Source organism: Rhea pennata, chromosome 1, assembly GCF_028389875.1.
Source record: "Rhea pennata isolate bPtePen1 chromosome 1, bPtePen1.pri, whole genome shotgun sequence".
Classification (NCBI taxonomy): Eukaryota; Metazoa; Chordata; class Aves; order Rheiformes; family Rheidae; genus Rhea; species Rhea pennata.
In genome coordinates this window covers 121,087,166-121,111,057 of record NC_084663.1, presented here as the reverse complement: position 1 = coordinate 121,111,057, position 23,892 = coordinate 121,087,166, and the positions used below count along the sequence as shown (strand labels likewise).

The 23,892-nt window shown below is 44.0% G+C and overlaps 1 protein-coding gene across 1 annotated transcript; it reads left to right on the top strand.

Moving 5' to 3' along the window:
- The first annotated feature begins 466 nt into the window (after nt 1–466).
- On the top strand, nt 467–23,010 carry RIPK4 (receptor interacting serine/threonine kinase 4). Its single transcript, XM_062573759.1, has 8 exons — nt 467–660; nt 9,278–9,569; nt 17,073–17,221; nt 18,046–18,095; nt 19,220–19,378; nt 20,354–20,460; nt 20,974–21,235; nt 21,842–23,010. Exons 1-8 carry the CDS (start codon nt 479–481, stop codon nt 23,008–23,010), a joined length of 2,370 nt encoding a protein of 789 aa, XP_062429743.1. The 5' UTR covers nt 467–478.
- The last annotated feature ends 882 nt before the right edge of the window (nt 23,011–23,892 follow it).

The following is a 23,892-nucleotide window of genomic DNA, read 5'->3' as shown; positions in this document are numbered from 1 at the left end:
CCCGCTGAAATGGGGAGTTTGACAGCGTACAGTTGACAGCGCGTCAGAGTACACAAACTGCATTGCTGCCGGATTTCGGCACTAAGAAATACTTCAGCTCTTACGCCAAAAAAAAAAGAAAAAAAAAAGAAAAAAAAAAGAAAAAAAATATATATATAGTCCTAGTCTCACCCGAATCAAGCCCTCACTTTAATAAGAGCGATCCCTGGCAGCGCACCCGCACCGCCACCCACAGCATCAGGCTGCGGGAGCCGCGAACCGCCCGCCGCGCGGGCAGCCCGGCCCCGGCCCCGGCCCCGGCCCCGGCCCCGGCCCGGCACGGGCGGCGGCGGCCAGGAAGTGTCGTCACGCCCCGCCCCCGGCCGCGCCTGACTCACCTGGGCCGCGGCGGGGTGGCGCGGTGGCGCTGCGCGGCGGCGAGCCGAGCCGAGGCGAGCCGGGCTGGGCCGGGCCAGGCCAGGCCGGGCGGCGGGGCGGCATGGCGCGGGAGAGCGGCTCGCCCTGGGCCGTGGGGCTGCTGAGGGCCTTCGAGGAGGGCGAGTTCGGCAGCTGGGAGAAGATCGGCTCGGGCGGCTTCGGGCAGGTGTACAAAGTGCGCCACCTCCACTGGAAGACGTGGCTCGCCATCAAGTGCTCGCCCAGCCTCCATGTGGACGAGAAGTAAGGGCCGGGCCGGGCCGGGCCGGGGCTGCCGGGGGCGCGGGCGGGCAGCGGCGCGGCGCGGAGGTTTCCCCCGCGCTCCCGGCCGCGTCCCGCGGCTGCTCTGAGCGGCCTCGCCGGTGCGGGGCGGGGGCGGAGGCGGAGGGGAGCCGAAACACGGCGCCTCCGCGCCGCCCTCGGTAGTCGGGGACGCGTGTGCTGGCAGCCACGGAGCAGAGCGGTGAAACGCAGAGCTAGTTAGTTTGGGGGCGACTCGCCTGCCCCCGTTTGGAGGGGCAGCGTAAAGAGCTCAGGCGTAAATTTTGGTTTTTTTTTTTTTTTTTTTGGTCTTTTTGGGGGGGCTCGGAGCCCTTCGGGAAGGGCTTTGCCCTGCCCTGGTCGCGCGTGTAGCGGCTTGTGTGGAAGCGCTGCGCCTGCTGCGGCTCTGGAGGTCACCGACGGCAGTCCTGAGCGGGAGGCGCGGCAGGGGTCCGGGGGTTGCCCCGGCCCGCAGTGCCCCGCCGCGGCGAGCTCCCCGCCGCGGGCAGTGCGAGCCCTTCGTCTTGGGTTTGCGGTCCCCCCCCCTCCGTGCTGAGACGCCGGTGCGGCAGCCAGCCGGCGGTGGCGAGCGGTGGGGCGAGTCCGGCGGCGATGGGGAGCGGTTGGTGCGCTCCGCAGCCCCGGGCTGTGCTGTCTTTCAGGACCAGGTGCTGAAAGGAGACTTGCTAGGAGAGATGTTTTCTGGCTTCAGTTCGGAGCCAGCGTTTCTCCCTGCTGCCTGCCCTGAACATACCCTCACAGGGTAGTCTCGTGTGGAGCTGTGTTTCTTGTTGCAGGTAAAGATGCTGCATGGTGAGAACTTCTTCCAGCTTGCCTCCCTCTGCAACTAACCGGGGCCCACAGTTAGTGGAGACAGGACAGTCAGCTGTGCTGCACCGTGCAGTGTGTGTGTGATACGGCCTGTTGTGGGGGGGATCTGGCCTTTCCTAGGAGAGGAAGGTCATTGGAGGCATCTTCAGAAGCATCTGTCCCTTTCAAAGGATGGTAGCTGTCTCCCTGCAGGTCAGCGTCTGTGTGCAGGGAAGTGAGTGTGACCAAGTCGTGTTCCTGGAGCTCTTCAGTTCCACCTGAATCTCTGGGGGCTGCGAGCTCACGAGCTGATTCTGCAGTGTGTTTTTGGTGTGATATTTGAGATGGTTTGGTCACAAAAGGTTTTCCTTGTTCCAGTTCCTACAAGAGGAGGAGATAAGTTGGTACTAGGACTGAAAAGTTATAAGCCTGTCGTCTACAAGATTACTAGGGTAGGGGAGCCTCTTGGCCATTACCTGAATTGCTGGCTTTGCTGTAGGCATGGCTGATATAACAGAGCAGGTGAGATGAAATGTCCTCTCTTTAAAAGAGGAGAGGGAGAGTTTGATGCAGACACAGGGTGACTGGGCTGTCTGTGAACAAAATGGAAAAGATGTCAAAGAGGGTGCTTTGGGTTAACTTGCAAGCCATTCTAACTTCCTTAAGCTTCAAAGTAGATTTCAGATTGATGATTATTAAGGCCAATCCAGAATTACTGTAGCAAACTATTTTTTTCGGTTAAAATGAAAATGTCCCTTCAAAATAAGCCAGAGCATTTACTACACTTTTCATTTGCAGAATATGTTTAGAAATGATATTTTTTCTCCAGGGTAGACATTGTGCCTCCAAACTGATACAAATCAAATTTATTTAAGGTATAAATTCATACTGAAGACAAATATTAAAAAATAGATCCCGTTCACATACTTGATCCTCTGATGCTTCTATTCTTCTTGGAAGTTTGCAGAAAATACACTCAAAAGTTAATTTTTAGAGTCTGAGACAAATGCTGGGCAGAGAAGAACCTCAGACTGTTCAATAAAGCGAAGTGCAGAGAACCTGGGAAGAAATAACCCCAAGCACAAGTACAGGCTGTGGGTCAACAGGCTTGAAAGCAGCTCTGCAGAGAAGAACCTGGGAGTCCTGGTAGACAAGCTGAACATGGACCAGTAATGTGCTAATTTGTCAAAGAACACCAATGGTATCCTGGGCTGTATTAGGAAGAACATTGCCAGCAGGTCAAGGGAGGTGATCCTTCCCCTCTACTGAGCCCTGGTGAGGCCACATCTGGGGTGCTGTGTCCAGTGCTGGGTTCCCCAATACAAGAGAAATGTGGAGCTACTGAAGCGAGTCCAGAGAAGGGCTACTAACATGATTACAAGACTGGAGCATCTCTCATGTGAGGAAAGGTTGTTCAGCCTTGGAGAAAACTGAGGGGGGATCTGGTCTCCCCCATCAGATATTTATACATGTTGACTCTTTTTCAGTGTTGCCCGGTGATAGGATGGGAGGCAGCGAGCACAGACGGAAACACAGGAAGCTGCATGTGAACGTGAGGAAAAACTTTACTGTGAGGGTGACTGAGCACTGGAACAGGTTACCCAGAGAGGCTGTGGAGTCTCCATTCTTGGGGGCAGGTTTAGCTCAGTTAGTTAGAGCGTGGTGCTGCTAATGCCAAGGTTGCAGGTTCAGTCCCCATATGGGCTATGCTGAGAGTTGGACCAGGTGATCTCCAGAGGTCCCTTCCAACCTTACCATTCTATGATACACCTCTTTGGACCTATTCAGAAGCCATCTGGACAGGATCCTGGGCAACCTGTTCTAGGTGGCCCTGCTTGAGTAGGGGCTGGGGTTAGACTCGCTCTCTAAAGGTCTCTTCCAACCTCAACCACTCTGTGATGCTGCCATGTGTTGTAACATGGACAATTAAGTTTGAGAGCTGCTATAGCATCTCTGTATTAATATTCAGTGTGCAATTGAGTACCACTTGTCTTTCACTGGTTACAAGGTGCACAAATATTAGAGGGATTCTGTGAATGTGAAGATGTTCAGTAAACAAAATTGGCTTGAGAGTTTTTGAGCTTTGAGAACATGGGACTCCTGCAGCTTGTGGCTAGTTTTGACAGTCCAATTGTTGAAATGTTTGTTTGATGTTTTACTACAGCTTTTGGGTTTCAGATGCTTCAATGTGTTATTTAATAACACCATTGCTGATGTTAAAAGTGGGGTCCTTTTGAAAAGGCTTGTTTCTCCAAAACAGAACAAAGCTGAATTTGTACATGCTGCTTCTTTGATTCTTAGGCTGCTCTACCAAATCCCCTTCGGTAGTTTGTAATACTGCCAAATTAAAAAAAAAAAAAAAAAAAAAAAAAAGGAGAGAGAGTCTTTTTATCTGAAACTTTTCTATATAAGAATGTTGTGCCTTTCCAATGTGGAGGAGCCACACAAAATACAACACTCTCTACAGTTCACAGGTTGTCTGAGCTGGTCTAGCTATATCTAGGTTGTCAAGTTGTATAACTAGCCTATGTAATGAAATCATTAATCCAGGAGATTACCTGGTCTAGCCATTTATTGGAACCCCCTATAACAGCAGAGTTGGAGGAATTATCACCAGTATCGGAAACACTGGCTGAGTAATACAGAATTGTTTTTATGTGTTTGGTACCACATTAAAATCCTGTTTGTAATGGTTTGGAGGTGGCAGGGCTTTGTAGTCTCTTTTACTGTATTTCTGCAGACGGTAAGAGATTTGGAATAGTTTGCTTGGTAAGGTGGCCTCCAGGAGAAAAAAACAGAATGTACAGCCAGAAGTATTTTTATCTTTAAATCCAAGACTACTGAGCCAAATTCCATTTCTAACACCTTATTTGCTCCCACTTTTGGTCCCCAGAGAATGTAGGGGATAATAAATATAAGCCTGAAGAAAAGAGCGTATGAGCCAGAAGGGCAGAGAAGGCTAACCTCCAGGAACTGCGGTGGAGAAAGCAAACTTTTTTTTTTTCTTTAGTCCTGATGGTTGGAATGAAAGTCTGATCTGGAGGAAAAAAAGAAGTGTGGCAAGCTCTGAGAGAGCAATTTGGAAGTTGTGGATTTCTTATGGCTGAACATAACAAATACATATATATGTGTGAACATACACATATGAACATCTGCAGACTCTAACAAGGGGGAGGGATGTAATAGTTCCCAAAGAGGGCTCTTGATGAGAGGCGTTAGTAATTGGGGGTGACTACAGGGTACGGAGGAGGATCGACATGCCATCTTGATTTGAGAGGGGGGAAGAAAGACCCCAAACCTTGCATGTATATCCTTCTGCAGGACCTGGATTCATAGGATTTAGAAATTTCTTGCTGTTAGCAGATGCTGCATTTATGTAGGTAGGTGACAAAGGTGAATAAATGTCTACTCAGTCAGCCTCTGGTTATGTAGCTAGAACTTAATACTCTCCTGGCACTCCTTAAAGAGGAGAGAACCTAACTGTCCTGATGAACCTGTAATTGTGTCATTCAAGGGCTGTGATTACCATGCAGCAGAGATCTGTTAGCGGGTCGGGGACCTGTGTTAATGTGAAAGACGAGATTTTTTTTTTTTCTCATATTTTGGCCTCAACACATTCTATCGTGACAACACGGTGTTTCTTCTGTCTTGCTCACGTTCCTCTCTGATGGACAGTACTATAAAAGTCCACATTAAAGCCGTGAGCTGCTCAGTAGACGTCATAATATGTACTTACGTGTCTGTTGTGGTGCACATGGAAAGGGTTCATGACAAAACACAGGAGTGCCCTGCTTTGACAGACATCTCCATCACCAGTAGTCTCTTGTTTCTTACTAGAGAGCAGTGTGGGAGGAGCTGTGCCAGGCTGCATCTCTCCTGGGCTGAGGGAGGTCTGGCTGCTCTGCTTCTGAAGATGGTTCAAGGAAATCACTCCATTAGCGCTTACCAGATTTTTTTGAGTTTCCCTGGAATGATTTTAACTCTTCTGTTTCAAACTCTATGGAGAGTTTGTATGCGTGTTAGGGAGGAAAATGTGCAAAGACTACCCTTTTAAAATTAAAAATTTTAAGTTTAAAGTTGTATATTTCAGCAGACAGCATGGTCTTCAGGGCGTAAAAACTGGGTATGTGCAAATGTGGATGCAGTCACAATTCTTGCTGTCCTTGTAGCAGGGTTTGTGGCACAAGAGTTGGGCTTTGGTCCCTTGGGAGGGAGGTGGTGAGCTGGGTAAATCCCTTGTCTCTCCAGGAGAAGCCAAAGAATGAAGCAACATCAGTTGGATTAGACAGTCTGACTTCAAGCAGAAGCAGACAGATATGTCAGGAAAGTCAAAGATCCCCCATGTTAATTTACATAATATTTGTAGTTGCTTTGCAAATGGCTGATTGGTTGTATATGGTCTTCCCTCTGTGACATTATGCTTTGGATGGGAGAAGGGTGTGCATCACTAGGTCTAGGTGAGCTCAGTTGTCCTGTATGCAAGCTTTTTTTTTCTTTTTTTTTTTTTTTAATACTATAATGTTGGGATAGAGTATTGGAAGGGAAAGGAAAATGAAGCCAGACTGCTTAGAGAAGATAACTCTTTAATTATGTAGCTCTTAAACAAAAAGCTGTATTGTAACTGCAAATGAACAAAGGCTAGTGCTACGCTTCTTCACTGAAAAACCTCAGAATTCAACTTAATAAGGATCTTTTTCTTCCTCTGGTGCTTTTGAAAGTATTCCTTGATGATAGTGTGGAATAATTTCTAAGCACTATGAGTAATTGAGTAGTGTAAAAAACAAAACATACTTTGATCTGTTAAAAACTTAACTTCAATGATATCTACAGCATTCTTTGTAGCATTAGCACTTGCATATTGAGGCGATAGGCACATTGAGAACACCTAAGATTGCGTTGAGTGCCAGTCACACCTTGTGCTAGTAAAAAGGAAAGCTAAAAGACCTTTCATCTTTGTCTGATTGAGAAGATCTTGGTTTAAAGTGTTGTTTGTGTTAATAGAATTGATGTAGATGCACTTCAGGACATGACTAAGCTGTGTTTTTGGGTCTCTGCACTTTCCCTTTTTTTTTTCCTTTTTTTTTCTTTTTTTTCTTTTTCCCCTCCCTTGAAGATGAGGGGACCTGTGTTGGAAATTGGCAGGTTACTTATACCCTGCCATGGTGACTCTATCAGATCACTAGCTCTTTAGATTTTGAGTACTCTGGATATGGGAAGAAGCTCAAGGTGGTAATTGTTGCGGGGGTTTTGGGGTGGGGTGTTTTTTGTTGTCATTTTTGTCAGGCAAATTAGACAAAGGGCTCCTGTCTGCTAGTTAAGTAAATAAATTAAGTAATAGAAGAGCCTGGTCTAGGCTAGGAAGGAGTTTTTTTGTTTTGTTACAATCAGAAATTCTCCCTTCACTAGGAAAAATGCCCCATTTTGAGCAGGAGATCTCTAATTTTGGTGATGTCTTCGTCAGCCCTGGGAGTCTAGTGGTTCTGGTTATGTTTAAACTGTTGCTGGGTTCTTGCTTTGCCTTGGAGGGCTCAGACAGGTATTTTACATCTCTGACTCCAGAGCTCAGCTCGCTGAAGCCTGATGAATTATGCTGGCTATGCATGTGGCTCGGGGGCAAGGAGTTGGTTGTGTTATTCATAGGCGCTCCCTTCCAGCCTGCCAAAGAGCAAACTGGGTACTTGTCTACAAAGGCATTCATTTTACAAGAAAGTTGCTCTAGGGAGCAGGAGGAGCCAACATGGTTAATAAAGAGAAAAGATCTCTGTTATCTTCTCCCTTCTGCCCCCCCTCCACCAATATTTTGTATTACCCTCTTAAATAATTTTTCAGCCTTATCTTGCCTCTGAAACAGTTTTGCTTCTTCATGCTAGGTTAGATTCACTTCTAACACTAATGTTAATTGTACTAGATTGCTGCAGACTACTAGAGCTAGTCAGTCTTTCTAGTAGAAAAAGCAGTAGACTGCATTTTCTTTCTTTTTTTTTTTTTTTTTTTTTTTTTTAAAAAAAACACCACGATTGGGCTGATTTCTCATGAAAGGCGAAGCAGAGTGCTTTCCTGTCTCTCACTGAGAGCAGAAGGCTGGGATCCTGGTCACCTTAAAGCTGAGCCTCAAGGCCTAGTTAAAGGGTTAAATGATAGCTTCTGAAATTGCTGTGTGGAAGCACCGAGGGTCCTGTTTACAGTCAGCCTTCCAGCACTGTGGTGCAGGCTGTCACCGGGGTTGTACATGGGAAGGGGAGGTTTCACTGTGCTGGACTGTGGCTTATGGTCCTCTGCTGGACTTGGGGTTTCTCCTTTTAGAAGGAGATGATGGTGCATGTCACAAACTGCAATTGAGTCAGGATCTGGCCCCAAGTGTCTTCCAGAGCTTTTGAGGACTGGCAGATGGGACGGGCAAGAGTCTACCAGGGCTGTTAAACGCTTCCATAGTTTCAAAGTATGGGAGCATCTTTCTTTTGATCTGTTGTTGTAACTGATGTGCAGGTGCTTACTGAACTTTAAATACACATGCCTAATGTATTCCACAAGAGTTGGTCTTTTATAAACGTGGCAAGGGGGGTTCAAAGCAGTACTTTAAAAGAAAAACTATAACTTTCTGTTTACTGTCTATGTTCAAACGTTGTCCTGTTACTTTGGGTACTGTTCTCTATTAGTTTCCACTCCTCAGATGGTGTTACAAGAGCTGTCATGTAATAAGAGAGTCTCTGTGTAGAGAATATTCTCTATCTGACCTTCCTGCATCCTGTTTTGTTAGTTGGTGGATGGAGGCGACTGTGATGTGTTGGTGGTACCTGTGACCCAAAAGTGCCTTATGTGCTGCCCATCATCGTTAATAGTGTATCTGAACCTCTTCTCATCTGTCAGGTGTGCTTCCTCTTTGGAGTGCAGAAGTAGAGTTGGCCTGGGAAGGAGACGATTGTTTCATGTTTTGAACTTGGCTCCAAACAGATACTCCTGGACTGTTGGAGCGGGAAGGCAGTGCTTGAAGTGCAGAAAGAGGACATTGCAATTAAGGGTCTTGACCTGGGAGGCTGCATCTGGGACTGACTAATGCTTGGCACTTTGCAGGGTCAGACTCGAAGTGACCTGTAAACACCCGCGAATGCTCAGTCCCTGTTCCAGTTCTAGATGTGTTACATAATCCCCCAACCTACAACTCTAGGTTATCAGCGTTAGCTAAAGCTTGACCGAACATAATACTGAAATTATCAAATCTGGATTTTGGGTAGAGGGAGGCTTTTGCCGTGTCCATCTAAATACAGTGGAAAACTTTCTCTCCTAAATAAGGAGTTCAGGGGATTCTTGTCCCGACTCCTGGGTCTATGCATAGGTAGCCTATGTCAGCAGGGCAGCTGAAGCAATACTGTCCATGTTCGCTTCTGATTAATGCTGTCTTATGACTCACAAAAAGCTAATGACTTTAGCCCAAGGAGTTACGGCAGTGGTAAATCTGGCCATTACATGCATCGTGCTTGTTCTTAACAGAACAGCATAAACATCAAAGTGGAGAGACAGGCTTCACTCTAGGGGTATTTGCATGTTGAAGTGTCCAACATACCTGTGGTTCAGCTGCTGTGAGCTGCCTATCGTTAGAAGCATAAAACAGAGGTAGTAAATGTGAAAGTATTTGTGGGATTTAGGCTGGAGATGTAGCATGGGTCAGCCAGATGATGATGATGATGATGAAATTTGTTTTTCAGTTTCATGGAAAATGAAATGTTTGGTGCATGATTGGGGAGGAGGAAACAGCTACTCCATCCTTCACCGTATGTTGTCTTTTACTCAGGGAACGTATGGAGCTGTTGGAGGAAGCCAGGAAGATGGAAATGGCAAAGTTTCGCTATATCCTTCCTGTTTATGGCATCTGTAAAGAGCCAGTTGGCTTGGTCATGGAGTACATGGAAACAGGATCTCTGGAAAAGCTCCTGGCTTCTGAACCGCTGCCTTGGGAATTGCGCTTTCGAATCATCCACGAGACAGCAGTGGGGATGAACTTCCTGCACTGTATGTCTCCTCCGCTGCTCCACCTGGACCTCAAGCCTGCAAACATCCTGCTTGATGCCCACTACCATGTCAAGGTATGTCTTGGGCACTCTGTTCCAAGCACACATTTCTGGTACCATGTAGTCCTGTGTGGCCCCTGCCAAGCTCAAAGGCCTGAGAGAAACCAGAAACATTCCTTTTGAGAAAAGGAATTGGAAAAATCCTTCCCTTCTGCCCCAACCCCTCCAATCCCAACACCTTTTAAATTTATTTATGCATCATTTAGATACATAAATAGAGATAGAGCTCATGAAAACTCTTCTGAAATTTCAGGAGAGTGGTAGTATAGCAAACTTTGGCTTTGAGGCCTCGTAGGTTCTGTTTTAAATTTCCTTGTGGTAGTGTCATGAAACAGGTGACAAGAGGGAGTGAAAAGCAGTGTGAACCTCTAAATCATCTATGTCACTTCTACAGCTCACACTGGTGACCTTGTTCTATGCCTTCTTGCTTTGTGCCCTGTATTAAATGCCCAAATCTAGTTTACAGTTGGAGTCCAGCGAAGCAGAGCCTTGTCAAAAGCAAGTTACTTTCTCCTTTCATTTGCTGAGAGCATATACAATGAAAAAGTATTTCTGTCCTGACTGCTTATGCCTACCAGAGATCAATCAAGGAATTTTTTTATGGCTATATCAGTTTCAAATTATTTTCATTGTCAGTGTCCAGAGCAAGCTAGTAAATTTGATGGCCTTTTCTTGTTAGATCCTGTTTTGACAGCTGGGCTAAGGAGATTGTGCTTGCTTTCTTCCTATTGGAGAGGAGAGGGACTGAAATCTCTCTTTTCTCCCCAAGTGTTTTCAAATTGGTGGCCAAACTCTTAACCTTCAAACTATAGGATTAATCATGCTGCTGGCTGCTATAACTAGATGACACAAGTAGTCATCTTACAGATTTTTATCAGTGTCATCATATGTTTGCTGTTTTTCTGTCCCCTTTAAACTGGCCAAATGGCTTTGTTCTTGCTGTGCCATTCTAAAAATAAAGTTTTCTGAAAAGAAAAATGCCCCTGCTGATGTTATGAGAGGGTTGGAGCACATTTCTAAAAAAGTCAGGCCTGTGACGAAGGCTCAGCTTTTTTTGCTAGGCCTTTCTGATGGCTTATTTCTAGGAGGATTTTCTTCCAGAGATATGAGGTGACTATTGGCAGTCCACAGTACTATTACCAGAACATCATCAAGGTCTGAGGTGTTAAAAGTGTATTCTCATACACTGATGCTTGAGGCCATTGCTAAATATTTATTTACCTGAAGTTCATGCTTGCTTGCATGACTTCTTAAAATCCTAATTTTTGACACAAGCCAAGATAAGAAGGCTGCATTTTCTCACTTTTTCAGGAGATGGAAATGCTGCCTGATATTCTGACTATTGTGCAGCCTATATCTGGATGGTGATGTAAGACAAGAGGGCAAAGTGCGAAATGTAAAAATGACTCTCTAGTGAGGTCATTGTTGACACTGAATATAGTTACTACATGCTCTGTATATAAAACACATGATGATCTTCAGACTTTCTTCATTAAGTTCAGAAAAGAATGGTCTGATCCAAATGATTTTTCAGCCAGCAGTCTTCTAAATCTGTAGGCATCTTGGAAACCCCTCCAAGTGGCAACACAGGCATACGAACTTACATGCAGACTTAGAGAGGTGACTATTTTGTGAGGAGCCTTCACTTTAAAAATGTGGCCCCAAACCTTCTTTTTGTATGATGTGAAACTTTTAATTAAATTTCAGACCCTGCAGCTTGACTTAGTGTGCATTTCTTGCTGGAAGGCTAATGAAGCTGGTGATTGAAGTGTTTTTACTTTTAAAATGCTAGCATCAATTTAGTAGGTGACCTGTCCCTAATAGAATCCTGAAGTGAGTGAAGAGATGTTGCAAACTGTGAAACAAGTTTGGAGGTAGGGAGGATTTTTATAAACTGTTTGCCCTTGAGCCAGGAAACAGTCTTCCAGTGGAGTACATTAGAAGTGCTTCTCTGTGCCCTATTGCTAGGTAAATGGAAACACACCCTTCTTCTTTTACAAGCACAACACTTGCTTTAAAACCCCAAGTGAGGATGATGACTAATGCAGTGATGTTGTACAGAACTTATCATCAAGTGGGTGCCTCCATATCATAAAGCTGTCTCCTGTGTATTACATAAGAGTTTGTGCTGAATTTTGTTTTTGGGTGGATAATTAAGAGCATGGGATTAGCCACAGCAGGGACATAGATAGCTGTGTATTATTACTATTTTTTTTTCCAAAGGCATGTTAGGGAGTTCCTTGGCTGTTCTAACTGTATGTATATAATACGTATAAATTGTATTTAAGATGAGGCTTTGTTGTTTCTTGAAGGATGTATGAATATGTGCCTGCTCCTCTACAAGTGGTGGGCCTTAGTGTTGAAAGGAGCATTAGCTGGGAGCTCCTCCCTCTCCATGTCCTGGTCCATCTTGGCTGCCTTAAGCTGTGTGGTTCTTTTGGGAGGGTTATTCCATACCTGGGCAGCTTTGCTAGCAGGGATCAGGCTATTTCCCCCCACACATCCCCATTATTTTCAACCTCTTGATTCCATTTGTATTCACAAGGTCGTCCCTGCCCTCTCTCTCTAGCGTTTCATATGTACAGCCTTGAAATACTTCCGGACTATTTAATAGCTAGCTTTTGCTTAACCAGACCATGTCAGGCGAGCTCTTGTTGTTCATCCCTCCCAGCTTCTATCCAAGTTGTGGATCTCTCCCCAGGGCTCCCTGTGCTGTGGCAATCATTTGCAGGGAGCTGGTGCTGGGGAAGCAATGCAGCCTTCCCGCGCTGCCCTCGCAGGCTCTTAGTTTGCTAATTCCCTGCTCTAATGTGATCTCTCCCAGGGCCCTCAGTGGGTGAATACAACCCCCATACGCAGCAATCTCTAGCTTGTTGCCAGCTACTATGCCCACACGCTCTCTGTGTTACTACATCCCAGGTTTCTTATCTTCAATTGATCTCATATTTGATTGCTACTTTTTGTTCAGGTTTCTAAAATAAAGTCAGCCTGCAACTTAATACCTTTGGGGAAAAGCGTTTTTATAGGGTCTTATTTCTCTTACTAGCCTACCTGATATTTGCAGCTCCTCCTCTTGACATATAAAAATTGGTGGGATTTACTAGTGTGTATTTTTCATCTCCCAGATTTTGCTTTATAGATTTTTTCTTTTTTTTGAATCAAGATGAGCTGGTCTCAGCTGTGCACTGCTTCCAGCTCACCTTGGTTGCTTTTTCACCCTGGCATTCCAGTTTAAACCAATGTGAAATTTGCTGCTGTTGTGTCGTGCTGTAGTGGAGATCTTGCTAAACATGGATAGGTTGCCTCTGTGGTGTTCACCTTTATTTAGTTCTGCCAGAGAAGGAACTGCAACATTTCCAGAGTTTGGAGTAAGAAGACGACTAGTCAGCCTGAAAATCCATGTTTCTTAGAAAACATATTAACGTATTGTAGGTCACAGTAATACCCAGAGGCCAGGCTGGTAAAGAGCGGTTACATTTCTTTTATTAGAGTAGCTGATGTAGTTAATACAGCTGCTTTTTCATCAGCTGCAAATGCTGCCCTGTTATTAGAAATGAGAACTGAGCTTTGTTGTTTCGTGTGACCCCTTTCCCCGTTTCCCACCCCTCCTGTTCGCAGTTTCCTTGCAGGGCTGCTGTTACACGGCTCTTTAATCCCAGCCAACAAGGCTGATTCTCACCTTGATCAGTTCTCTAGCGGTGACACCGAGGAGAGAGGAGAGAACAAGACCGTCCCTGTTAGGCAGGTCTATGCGGGGGTGTTTGACTGTGGCCTTGGTCTTTGTCCCTTCTGAAAAGAGCATTATAAACATCACAGTAGGACTTGAAACGGGTTTTTGAGGAGTTAATGTTTCAGAGTAAGTTAGAACAAATTGAAAATACAGGCTGCTTCAGAAAACTTTTTGTAACTGATTTGTTTTTGTAACTAATTGAAGTGCATCCATAAACACAGAAGTGAAGATACCTGTTGGAAGTGCAGGGGCTAGGTGTGTCTTCACTTGAAATCAAGGGAATTACTTATTTTTTCCTAATTTCCTAGTATCTCAAATCAGTAACCCATGGAAGTCTTCTAGAGCTTTCTGGCACTTCCAAAAGAAAGGACATAGAGAAATGTGTGCCATTCTCAATAGCCGAGCATGCAGAGACTTTGGACGGAGACAAACACTGGATCTGCCCGCCTGCGGAGATTAAAAATTAATCTGACCGCTTTGTTACCTGTTTGATGAAGCAAACATTTTTGTGACCCCGATGTCTCAGTCCAGTCCAGTGGACTTTTGAGTCTTACATATGGAAAAATAAGATGCAGGATTAGAAGCTAAATGCACGAACTGAGATGGTTTATCAGGAGCCATCAGTGAAAGTACTGTCCAAGCAGCATTTTTGTTTCTGGGAGCTCAGTCGCTGCACTGTATAGAAATAGCTGGTTTTATTACTCACGGTAGTTACTTGAACACATCTGCTACAAAGAAAAAAAATATTGTGGTCTTTAAAGGAGCTCCAAAAAATAGCTTCACAAGCCCAAACATCCAGAGCTTTGCAAGTGAGGGTGTTTTTACAAACTAGAATGGAAACATCTGTAAGTGACAAACAGAAATGCCTGTCTGTGCCCAGCATTGTCCATTGTATGGAAAAAAAAAAGAAAAAAGAAAAAATAGTTTTATGGAAAATCATCTTCAAATTTTGGAATGTGGACCTAAGGGTTGCTGCGATGTGTGCAGGAAAACATGTATAGCTTTCCTCCTCAGTTGCTACTCATGTGTTTCTCCTCGTTCAGACCTTTAAAAAGCAGAGCCTGTGAGAGCTGTCTGAACACAAACAGTCCCGCTGTCTGTGTGGGCTCTGGCCAATGTCTCGTCTCTTCTTCCTACCTCTTCACCGCGTGTTTTGCATGAAGCCGTCTGTCGCCTCCGTGTCTCCTCTGAACTGTGCTGGTGTTGGGTACGCTTTTGCAGCCCATCAGGATCTGTCTGAAGTAACTAGATACTTGGGTGGGCTGCAAGGGCTGCCCCAGAGGTTTGAGGTTTGTGGCTAGCGGGGGCATGAAGGAAGAAGAGGCTGTGCTAGCCGCGCACAGGCACTCCGCGTTTGCTATGTTTACCAGCCTCGTGTACCTCGCAGACCTAGGTTCACGGCAAGCAATTTAAAGGCAAAACAGATCAGTTAAATGGCTGTGTTTCCACCCACTGCACAATTCCCACTGATGTTAAAAGAAACTGCATGACTAATACCCCATGTAACATGGAAGATTTACCCTAAAGGAGCCAATGAAACCTGCAAAATCCGTCTTCAGAACTTTGCTCTTTTGCTGCAGTCCGAAAATTGCGGTACTTTAATTTCCAGTGCTTTCTCCAGTATTTGATAGAATTGAAGCTCAGCTCTGTACTTTGGCTGTTTCTTTGGCTTTTAGGCTTAGAATGAAATCTTTTCAGTCTAGTGTGTTTAGCCTTGTGCACCCAAAAGACTCGAGCAACACAGTTGGTGGCTGTTTTTTTCAACACAGGAATGTCACTGAATGTGCTCTCCCTATTTCTTTCTTTTCTTTTCTTTTTTTTTTTTTTTTTTTTTTTTTTTTTTTTTTTTTTTTTTCTTTTTGCTTAATTTGCACAGTGGGAAACCTGCTGCTGTTTAGTCAAGGAGGAAGATGTATAGCTTTAATTATGCCCGCATGCCATATGGGTTTCTTCAGACGTATATAATTCTCTACTTTGTGTTAATCAGAGGACAGTCATACTTTGCCAAGTCAGATCTGCTCAGACTTGAAATGACTGGATCACTTATTAACCTGACACGAAGGGCTTGCACGATGTTGGGGCTGCGCTTTTGTTCCCCTTGGGAGCATCAAGTGCCCGAAACTCCTCTGCAGTGTTTACTGGAGGCAGTCAGTCCGGCCCTTCGCAGGGCAGCTGTCTTGCAAACGCGGGTCTCTTGCCTGCTCAAAACTGTCCTGGACTCCAGTGCTTGGCTCGCTGAAGAGGTTAGCAATCGCCCTGCGAGAGCGTAACCCTACAGGCAGGAGAAACTACCCCTCCACGCGCTTCGGGAGAGCGAGGGTTCCTGGTGATGTTTTCCTCAATTCCCACGTTACCCTGCAGATTTACGATAGAGATGGACAACAGGCTGGATATACTTGTGGGTTGGGACACAGGACTTGGGCAGTTCCTGAGCTCACCTCCATTTGGTTCCCAGTTCCTGGGGGACGTTCCTGCCGAAGCTTTGTGGGCGCTTTGGGGAGATGGCTGTAGTCCGCCTGTTCTCCCGGAGACTGAAGGTGGATGCAGTTTTCTCCCTTTGCAATGACTGGTGCATGTTGCAGCTAGCTGTGTGGTATCTCTTGAGAGAAACTTCTGAAAGCATAAAGTCGGAGCCTGTGTCCAAAAAAAACCCCAAAAAACAAAAAACAAAACAAAACAAAAAAAAACCAAAAAAGCCCACTTTGTTAATTATGCCATTTTGTTTTGAGGGAGAACTTTCTCAAAGGAGAAGCTGTGGAGATCAAGACAGCACTATGGAAATGAGTCATTGAAAAACTTAGCATTTACTAGATAAAAAGAATGCTTAAATCTGTGTTTTTTGGGGGGGAGGAGGAATCTTTTCTGTTTATCATCTAGCATATAGACAAAAATCATTTGGACTGAGTGGTCCAAAAAGGCTTGACTTTTCTTGAAAATTCCACTTAGCATAATAGATGTTTTTGACCAGTGGGAAATAAGTAACACAAAGGAAATTCCTTGCTTATCTGTTCACTTGATGATTGGTATGCCTTTGAGAGCAAATGAATGCATATTTGTTTGACACTTCAAATTAAAGTGGAGATGTCTTTTCCTTTTTGCAAACTTGCTGTCACTTGTTTTGTTCATTTCAGCTGTTTGCACTGCATCACTGCACCAACTTGCTATATCTGCTAGTTGCCAGAAAGAATTCCCTGCCTTTTTTATTCTTTTTTTTTTTCCTCTCCCACTTTGCCCCTCTAATGCTGGGCTTCATCCTTGTTGGCATAGTAAGTGTAACACGATGATATCTAAAAGAGCAGTTCCCTTGTGCTCCTTGGGAAAGTCATGGTCTGGAAGCAGCCGCTCAGAACTCTGATAAAACTTAACACGCAACGTGATGTTTCATAGGGAAAGGGGGGGGGCAGTAATTGCATGAATTTATGATTTGCACTAGCTAAATTTGACTAGCCTGAAATTACAGTAAATTGTCCAACTGTTTATTGTATTTGCCGTATAATGGGCTAACAAGCTGCTGCTTGCAAAAACTGCTTGTGTGTGTGCTTTTTTATTTCCAATTTAACTTTAAAGAAAAGCCTACCATAGTCCAGTGTTTCCAGAGTTGGGGTTTTTTTGTTGTTTTTTGGGGGTTTTTTTTGTTTTTTTTTTCCTTAGCTTGAAATTTCTGAATGGCAGTTCACTATATTTTTTTGGGTCTTCCTGTTACATCTGTCATTCATTACTCCACACAAGTTTTTGTTAATTCCCTTGAATCTAATGTGTGCACTTCTCTACCCTCCTTTCTTTTGCAGATTTCTGACTTTGGACTTGCAAAGTGCAATGGCTTGTCTCATTCCCATGACCTTAGCATAGATGGCTTGTGTGGCACAATTGCATACCTTCCTCCTGAACGCATTAAAGAAAAAAACAGGTGTTTTGACACCAAACATGATGTGTACAGGTCAGTTAACCACAGAAATACCTAAAATTACTTTAAATAATACTGTAAAATGAGCCTTCTTTTTTTTCTGATTATAAAACTTAACTGAGCACCAAACGCCCAAATACTATTTGAACCTCATCTTGCAAAGGCTCGTGTTTGCTTTGCTTTATGCAAAGTCTTCGCAGCGTAGAGGCCTTTTAACAAACTGCAGCTGATCATGGGGTCTTGGGCATTACGGAAATAATTTCAGGTAACATACATTTATTGGAAACTGACATAGGAAGTACTCTGCCCACATCTAATTTTCCCATCAAAAGGTGCATTCTGACCTACTTGGAAAGTTAACGCTGACAAAATGCTTAGCAATCTTTACTGGATTTCATCACTAGGTCTTTGGTTCTCCTTTCATGGTGAGGTTATTAGGTAAAGGAAATCACAGCTGTAAATTGCAAGATACTCAGTGTTCTAAATGGAATGTACATTTTTTTATGACCATCTTACAGTGCAGAAATACTAAATAACATCTGCAATAGTTTTCTGCTGCTCTCCAATTTTGTTAGTGCTAGTTTAAAGCAGTCAAAATGTAACCAGCAAGCAAGCAGTCTGCAGCTAGTCCTCATGTTCAGTGCCTCAGATTCTTCCCTGAAAAAAATAGGCTTTCAAGTCATGGTTCTAGGCTGCATGTTACAGTGTGTTTGTCAGCTGAATTAGATGACAGGCCAGGACAGACAACTAATGAAAACAAATTACATTTCTATGAGAATTTTTTAAGCTTTCTAGGAATAATTTTCGTTTTCTTTCTTTCTTTCTTTCTTTTTATTTATTTATTTATTTTGTTGTAGCTTTTCCATTGTGATTTGGGGAGTTCTTACACAAAAAAAGCCCTTTGCAGGTAAGCCCGACTTATGTGAGTTGTGTCTAAACTTCTAAACTTTTTTTCCTTTCTCCCTTTGATAAGCATGTTTCCCTTGTCACCAGTCTGAGATTACAAGCTGATGTGTCTGATGCATATCTTCTAAATTTCTAGCGTCTTGTATGTTGGGCATTTTTAAGTGCTCCAATTTCAAGTCAGATTCGAAGTCCTCCTCTGTCCTACACTGTGAAAGCAGAATCCTTATTGTCACAAGGTTCCCCAGTCTGCACCTCTTTTTCCTTTTGCTGGAGTTTGCTGTACAGATCCAGATTAGTGTGTGGCCTGCTTGGCCACCTTACAGATGTTGGAGCCTGCAAGGAACAGTGCAGAGCGAAGCCACCTGGCAGGCAACTTAACTGCCTGCAGAAACAGCTACTCTATAGAGAGGTTCTGTAGTTTATTTGTAGAGTGTGGATGGAGATTTGTTTATTTGGGGTGGGGGAGAAGGACTGTGAGAATAAGCCTTGTTCTCCCCCATAGTAAATGTACCAATCTGCAGGCAGTTATTAGTTATTTATTCTTTATGACTATTTTCATATGCATATGACTAGCCTATGTATAGCAAACATGTCTGAGCAGGTTAGAGTCTACTATTCATTTTTCTCTAAATGAGGGATCCCATTTAACTCAGTGCTTGACTTCAGAGTCAAGAGCCACAGTACTGCACTGTTTGCTCTGTGTTCTTTCTTTACCTTTACGAAAAGGTCAGGTACCTGGTCTACATAAAATCTATAGTCTAATTTTCTTACCGCAGATATGAAAATCTATAGAGAGGTTAGCAGAGAACTGTTTTGGTTTTGTTTTGTTTTTTTTCCCCCCTCTCTCCTTTGGCTCAACCTCTTTTATGAGTAGAAAAAGAGCACAGTCACTCACTGATGGTAGTTTTTAACTCATGTACTGGAAGTAAATATGTTACTGAATTGCTGAATATATTGTGGGAGAATAAGAATTTCTCCTTTTCCCTTATTGCTAGAAGAAAGTACTCTAAATCTAGAAAATCATATGAAAACCAACTTTCAATCTGTTACACCGTTAAGCTGTTAGAAACGACAGAAATCCTTTATTTTGCTGGGAGCTCTTCACTGTATGCTTTTACTTTACAGAGGAAAACAACATTTTACATATTATGGTAAAAGTAGTTAAAGGCCACCGCCCAGAGCTACCTGCTGTTTCCAAATCCAGGCCTCATTCATGTAATAACTTGATCAAACTGATGCAAAAATGTTGGCAAGATGATCCTGGTGAACGGCCAACATTTCAAGGTAAGATTTCCTCCTAACCTGCCTGCCCATTTCTTCTATGAGTCATGTTATTGCTCAGGACTCTCTTAATCCGTGGGGGTAAATGCTGTGAACCTTTGTGACAGAGTAAATAGAGCATTTGTGTGGTGGAGACAATGATACAGACCACTCATTCATTTGCAAAGGAAGGGATTATCTGGGGACAAGTCTGACCATGGCAGTGTTATGTAAACACGTTTGGGGTTAAAAGACCTGTGCTGAACCAGTTGATCTGTTTAGTCAGTACCTTGGGGGAGATGGTTTAGGTTCATTTTTGATTGTGTTTATCAGTATATGCCAAGCCTGGATTTGGTGTGTTTTTTTTTTTTAAACCATACCAAAGCATTAAAGGCCCTGGCTCCTGAAACATACCGTTGTATACCAAGAAACTGAATTTTCTTAAGAACAATTCTTGTTGGGTTTTTTTTGGCACTGAAAAAAAGGCAACCATAGTCAAAGGTTTCAGCTTACCCTGAACAGTTGCGTTACAAATACAAAATTGCATCCTTCTGCAAATGTAGAAGAATGCAGTAATTATCATCTCCAAGCACTTAATCTTAGCATTAACAACTAGAGTGTTTTGCCTCTTTCCTCCCACCTCCCTCTTTCTGCCCAAAGTATGGGGACTGAGGGTCCCATCTTTCTAAAACATGTATCTCAGTCTGCCAAGCAGCTAGCAGCAGACTAGTTCCCATTTTAAAGCCTTTCAGTGTAGCCAGTGTGTAATTGATGCTACATGTGAAGCTGGCATGAGTGTAAAAATGGGCTGTTCAGTTAGTCATACACGCTCTGTTTTCAGTTACATACTTGCACCTAGTGATGTGGTGCTAGATGGGGTGGTGAAAACTTTCACCCACAGTATCTCAAAGCTGGTAAGCTCTAATGATAGAGAAGGGCAGTGGGGCACTTCAGAGAAGTCTGCTATTACAAACAAAACTTGTCTTGTTTTCTTCAAAGAAATCACTTCAGAAACAGAGGCCCTTTGTGAAAAACCAGAAGATGAAACCAAAGAAGTGCTATCTCAGGACCTGGACACCAAGAGTTCCCCAGAGCAACCACCTGAGGTATTTCTCTTTCCACCTCCTGTTAAAGCACACTAGGTTTGTGCAAGGAACAGGGTCTTCTATGTCCTGTAACTTCCCAAGCAACCTTCTCTTTGATGCTTTGGGGCACCTGCTTGCCTGGTGGGAATGGGGCTTAGCGAAGGACTGGAATGCAAAAGTGACAGACCAGGTTAGGAAAGCCGCTGTGCAGGACTGAGCTCAAGTGGCGCCTTAGACTGTTAAGGGAGTACAGGACAGTTAGGAAGTGAACGTTGGAACTATGTGGGTGTGACTGATCTTAAAAATTGCTATAGACAAAAGAACGATGTGGCTTTAGCAGCTACATGGAGTACTGATGAAAACTTCTCTCTTGCATCTGAAAATTTTCAGTGACCTTGTTACTACGCCTCATTTAATAAGAACAATGCTTAAAGGTTACCTGCAAATTAATGAACCCCGACTTCATCTTGTACAGCTTCATGCTTTATTTTTCTTACTGAGCTTTCTAAAATGCTTTGTGGGCTTCTCTTGAAGGGAATGGCTGTGCTATCCCAGCCGAAACAGGAGCCTGTTGCAGCATCAGTTAAGGATTACAGTCTTTCAGAATTGTTGTCTCAGCTGGATTCAGGGATTTCTCAGACTATGGAAGGCCCTGATGATCTCAGCCGCAGTTCTTCTGAGCCCAAACTTGCATCCAGTGACAACAAGCGGCTTTCAGGAGTTTCATCTGTAGATTCGGCTTTTTCATCTAGAGGCTCCCTTTCCCTTTCCTTTGAGAGGGAGACTTCAGGGAATGGTAAGTGTGTGCTTCATTTTTCTCCTCCTGCCCCTCTTTTTTTGAGTTCTTTGGGCTGGGACATAGTGGTCCATGGAATGAAGAGCAATATTATTAAAAATAGCATTCTGGAAATCACTGTTAACCTTGCTTTTCTTGCTGTCAGCACAATGAATTTATTTACCAGAGGTAGTTATTTAAAGAAAATGCATGAGGTGGTTCCCAAACATAGTCCAGTGAGAAATAATAAATCTCATTTACTTCTGAAAACAAATGACCTGAATTCCCATCAAAGCAATTGCAGAATCAGTCATATAAAGGTTGGTGGATGGGAGCTCATCTAGTCCAACTTCTTGCTTGGAGTAGGACTATGGTCAACACCAGGTCAAGCCTGGTTCTGCTTCAGTTAAACTGAGCCCAAGTTTAAGCACCTGTTTTAAGAAGACTGAAGCTGCTTTGTCAGCAGCTCCCATGAATGCTTGTAGTAAGTCACCCCAACATCCTCCCCCCCACTTTTTTCAGTCCAGTACTGCAAAGAACAGGCATCTGAGGCCACCAGCTGTGCTACCTGGGGGCAAATAAGGTTCTGCAGGTGCCAGAATTGTTATAGTGTCTTCTTCCATCTAGATATTGGAACTACAGACATACAGAAGAGGAAGCTAACAGAGGCCATTTTATCTGGAGACACCAGCAAGCTGATGAAGATTCTCCAGCCTCAAGATGTTGATATCGTTTTAGATGGGAATTCCAGTCTCTTGCACTTGGCTGTTGAAGTCGGTCAAGAAGAATGTGTCAAATGGCTCCTCCTGTACAATGCTAACCCCAACCTCACCAACAGCAAAGGATCCACCCCTCTTCACATAGCCATTGAGAAGAAAGTGAAAAGCATTGTGGAGCTGATTATGGCAAGGAAAATTAATGTTAATGCCAAAGATGAGGATCAGTGGACCGCTCTTCACTTTGCTGCCCAAAACGGGGATGAGTTCAGCACCAAAATGCTGCTTGATAAGAATGCATCCTTAAATGAGGTAGATTTTGAAGGCAGAACCCCCATCCACATAGCCTGTCAGTACGGCCAAGAGAATATCGTGCGGATCCTGTTGAGAAGAGGCGTTAATGTGGATATCAAAGGCAAGGATGACTGGGTACCACTGCACTATGCTGCCTGGCAAGGTCATCTTTCCATTGTAAAGCTTCTGGCCAAACAGCCAGGTGCAAATGTGAATGTGCAGACCATGGATGGGAGGACCTCCCTGCACCTGGCTGCTCAGCGAGGACACTACCGAGTCGCTCGCCTTCTCATAGACCTGGAGTCAGATGTCAACATACAGAATGCATTCTCACAGACCGCTCTCCACATAGCTGCTGAAACTGGCCACACAAGCACATCGAGGCTGCTGCTAAAACACGGCGCAGATATTGAGGCAACAACAGCAGAAGGATGTACTGCTCTTCACCTGGCATCTCGCAGCGGCCATTTAGCAACAACAAAGTTGCTGCTAGATGGAAGGGCCAATGTTCTAGCCAGAGGCCCTTTAAACAGGACAGCTTTACATCTTGCTGCAGAAAACGGGCACTCTGAAGTAGTAGAGGAACTTGTCAGCTCAGGAAACATCAATGTTTCTGATAATGAAGGGTTGACAGCTTTTCATCTGGCTGTAAGAGGAGGCCACACAAAAACAGTTGAGGTTCTTCTGAAGCATGGGGCACTGCAAAGATGCACGTTTCAGTCTCCGCTACAGCTCACTCAGCAGAGTAGTAAAAGCTCAGTTACTGTGTTGTTAAGTGAGACTTAAGCAAAAGGTACAGAACTTGCTACCTTCCTGTCTGCTGCAAGGAGGCTGCTGGAGCCTGAGTTGTGGAGGCTTTCCACAGCTGTGCAATGGCCCACTCATCAGTGGTGTCAGCAAATGGACTGATATGCAGCCAGCCAGAAGCCACTTGTTTGAGTGTGTGTGAGTGAGAGCACACAATGACTAAGGCTAATGTAAGGCTAAGAGCTGGAGTCTGCCACACTATGGTCTGAATTGGTCATTCTGAGTGTTTGCTCTGCCTCTATAATGATACTCCCTTCCTAAGGATGCTGGAAGAGTACAACTGGTGTGTTTTTGGCTTTGGAGTTTTTTTTGGACATGTCATGCAAGTTTAAAAAAACTATCATTCTGCCTTCTCATTTTCTTCAGAAAGAGGATGGAGTGGATTTCCAGTTTATTGTAGTGATTTATATTCTAGGCTTAAAGCCTCCATGGTAGGATAAACAGAACCACACATCTTCTTGAAATGAATGCCAGAGATGAGGAAAGCAGTTATTTAAGATGTACTTTACCCTGAAGGCTGGCTAAATTTCATTGTCAGAAGGTACTCCTGTTTAATGGAGAAATAAGGTTTACAGACTCCAGTGTACTCAGTTGGAACGGTCAATCATTAGCAAGTGCTTTCTATACCTGCACCAGGGAAAGATTCAAAAAATAGCTTAGCACAAGCTCAGCACTGATGCATTCACTTACAGTATCATCTTGTTTATACTCTAAGATCAGTAAGTCAAATTATTAGGTGCTTAGTGGTTTATTGTATTAAAAAACCCTAGATTCTACTGGACTTTTAAGTGGAGGGTGTATATTCTAACATCATTATAGCTATTTGCAAAACAATGTTTGGAGGGGGATGTTAGAAAACTA

Coding starts and splice junctions, on each gene's coding strand:
- RIPK4 (XM_062573759.1), top strand. CDS start 479: ATGGCGCGGGAGAGCGGCTCGCCCTGGGCCGTGGGGCTGCTGAGGGCC. Junction 18,096..19,219: donor ACAAAAAAAGCCCTTTGCAG/GTAAGCCCGACT, acceptor TTTACTTTACAG/AGGAAAACAACATTTTACAT. Junction 19,379..20,353: donor TGAACGGCCAACATTTCAAG/GTAAGATTTCCT, acceptor TTTTCTTCAAAG/AAATCACTTCAGAAACAGAG.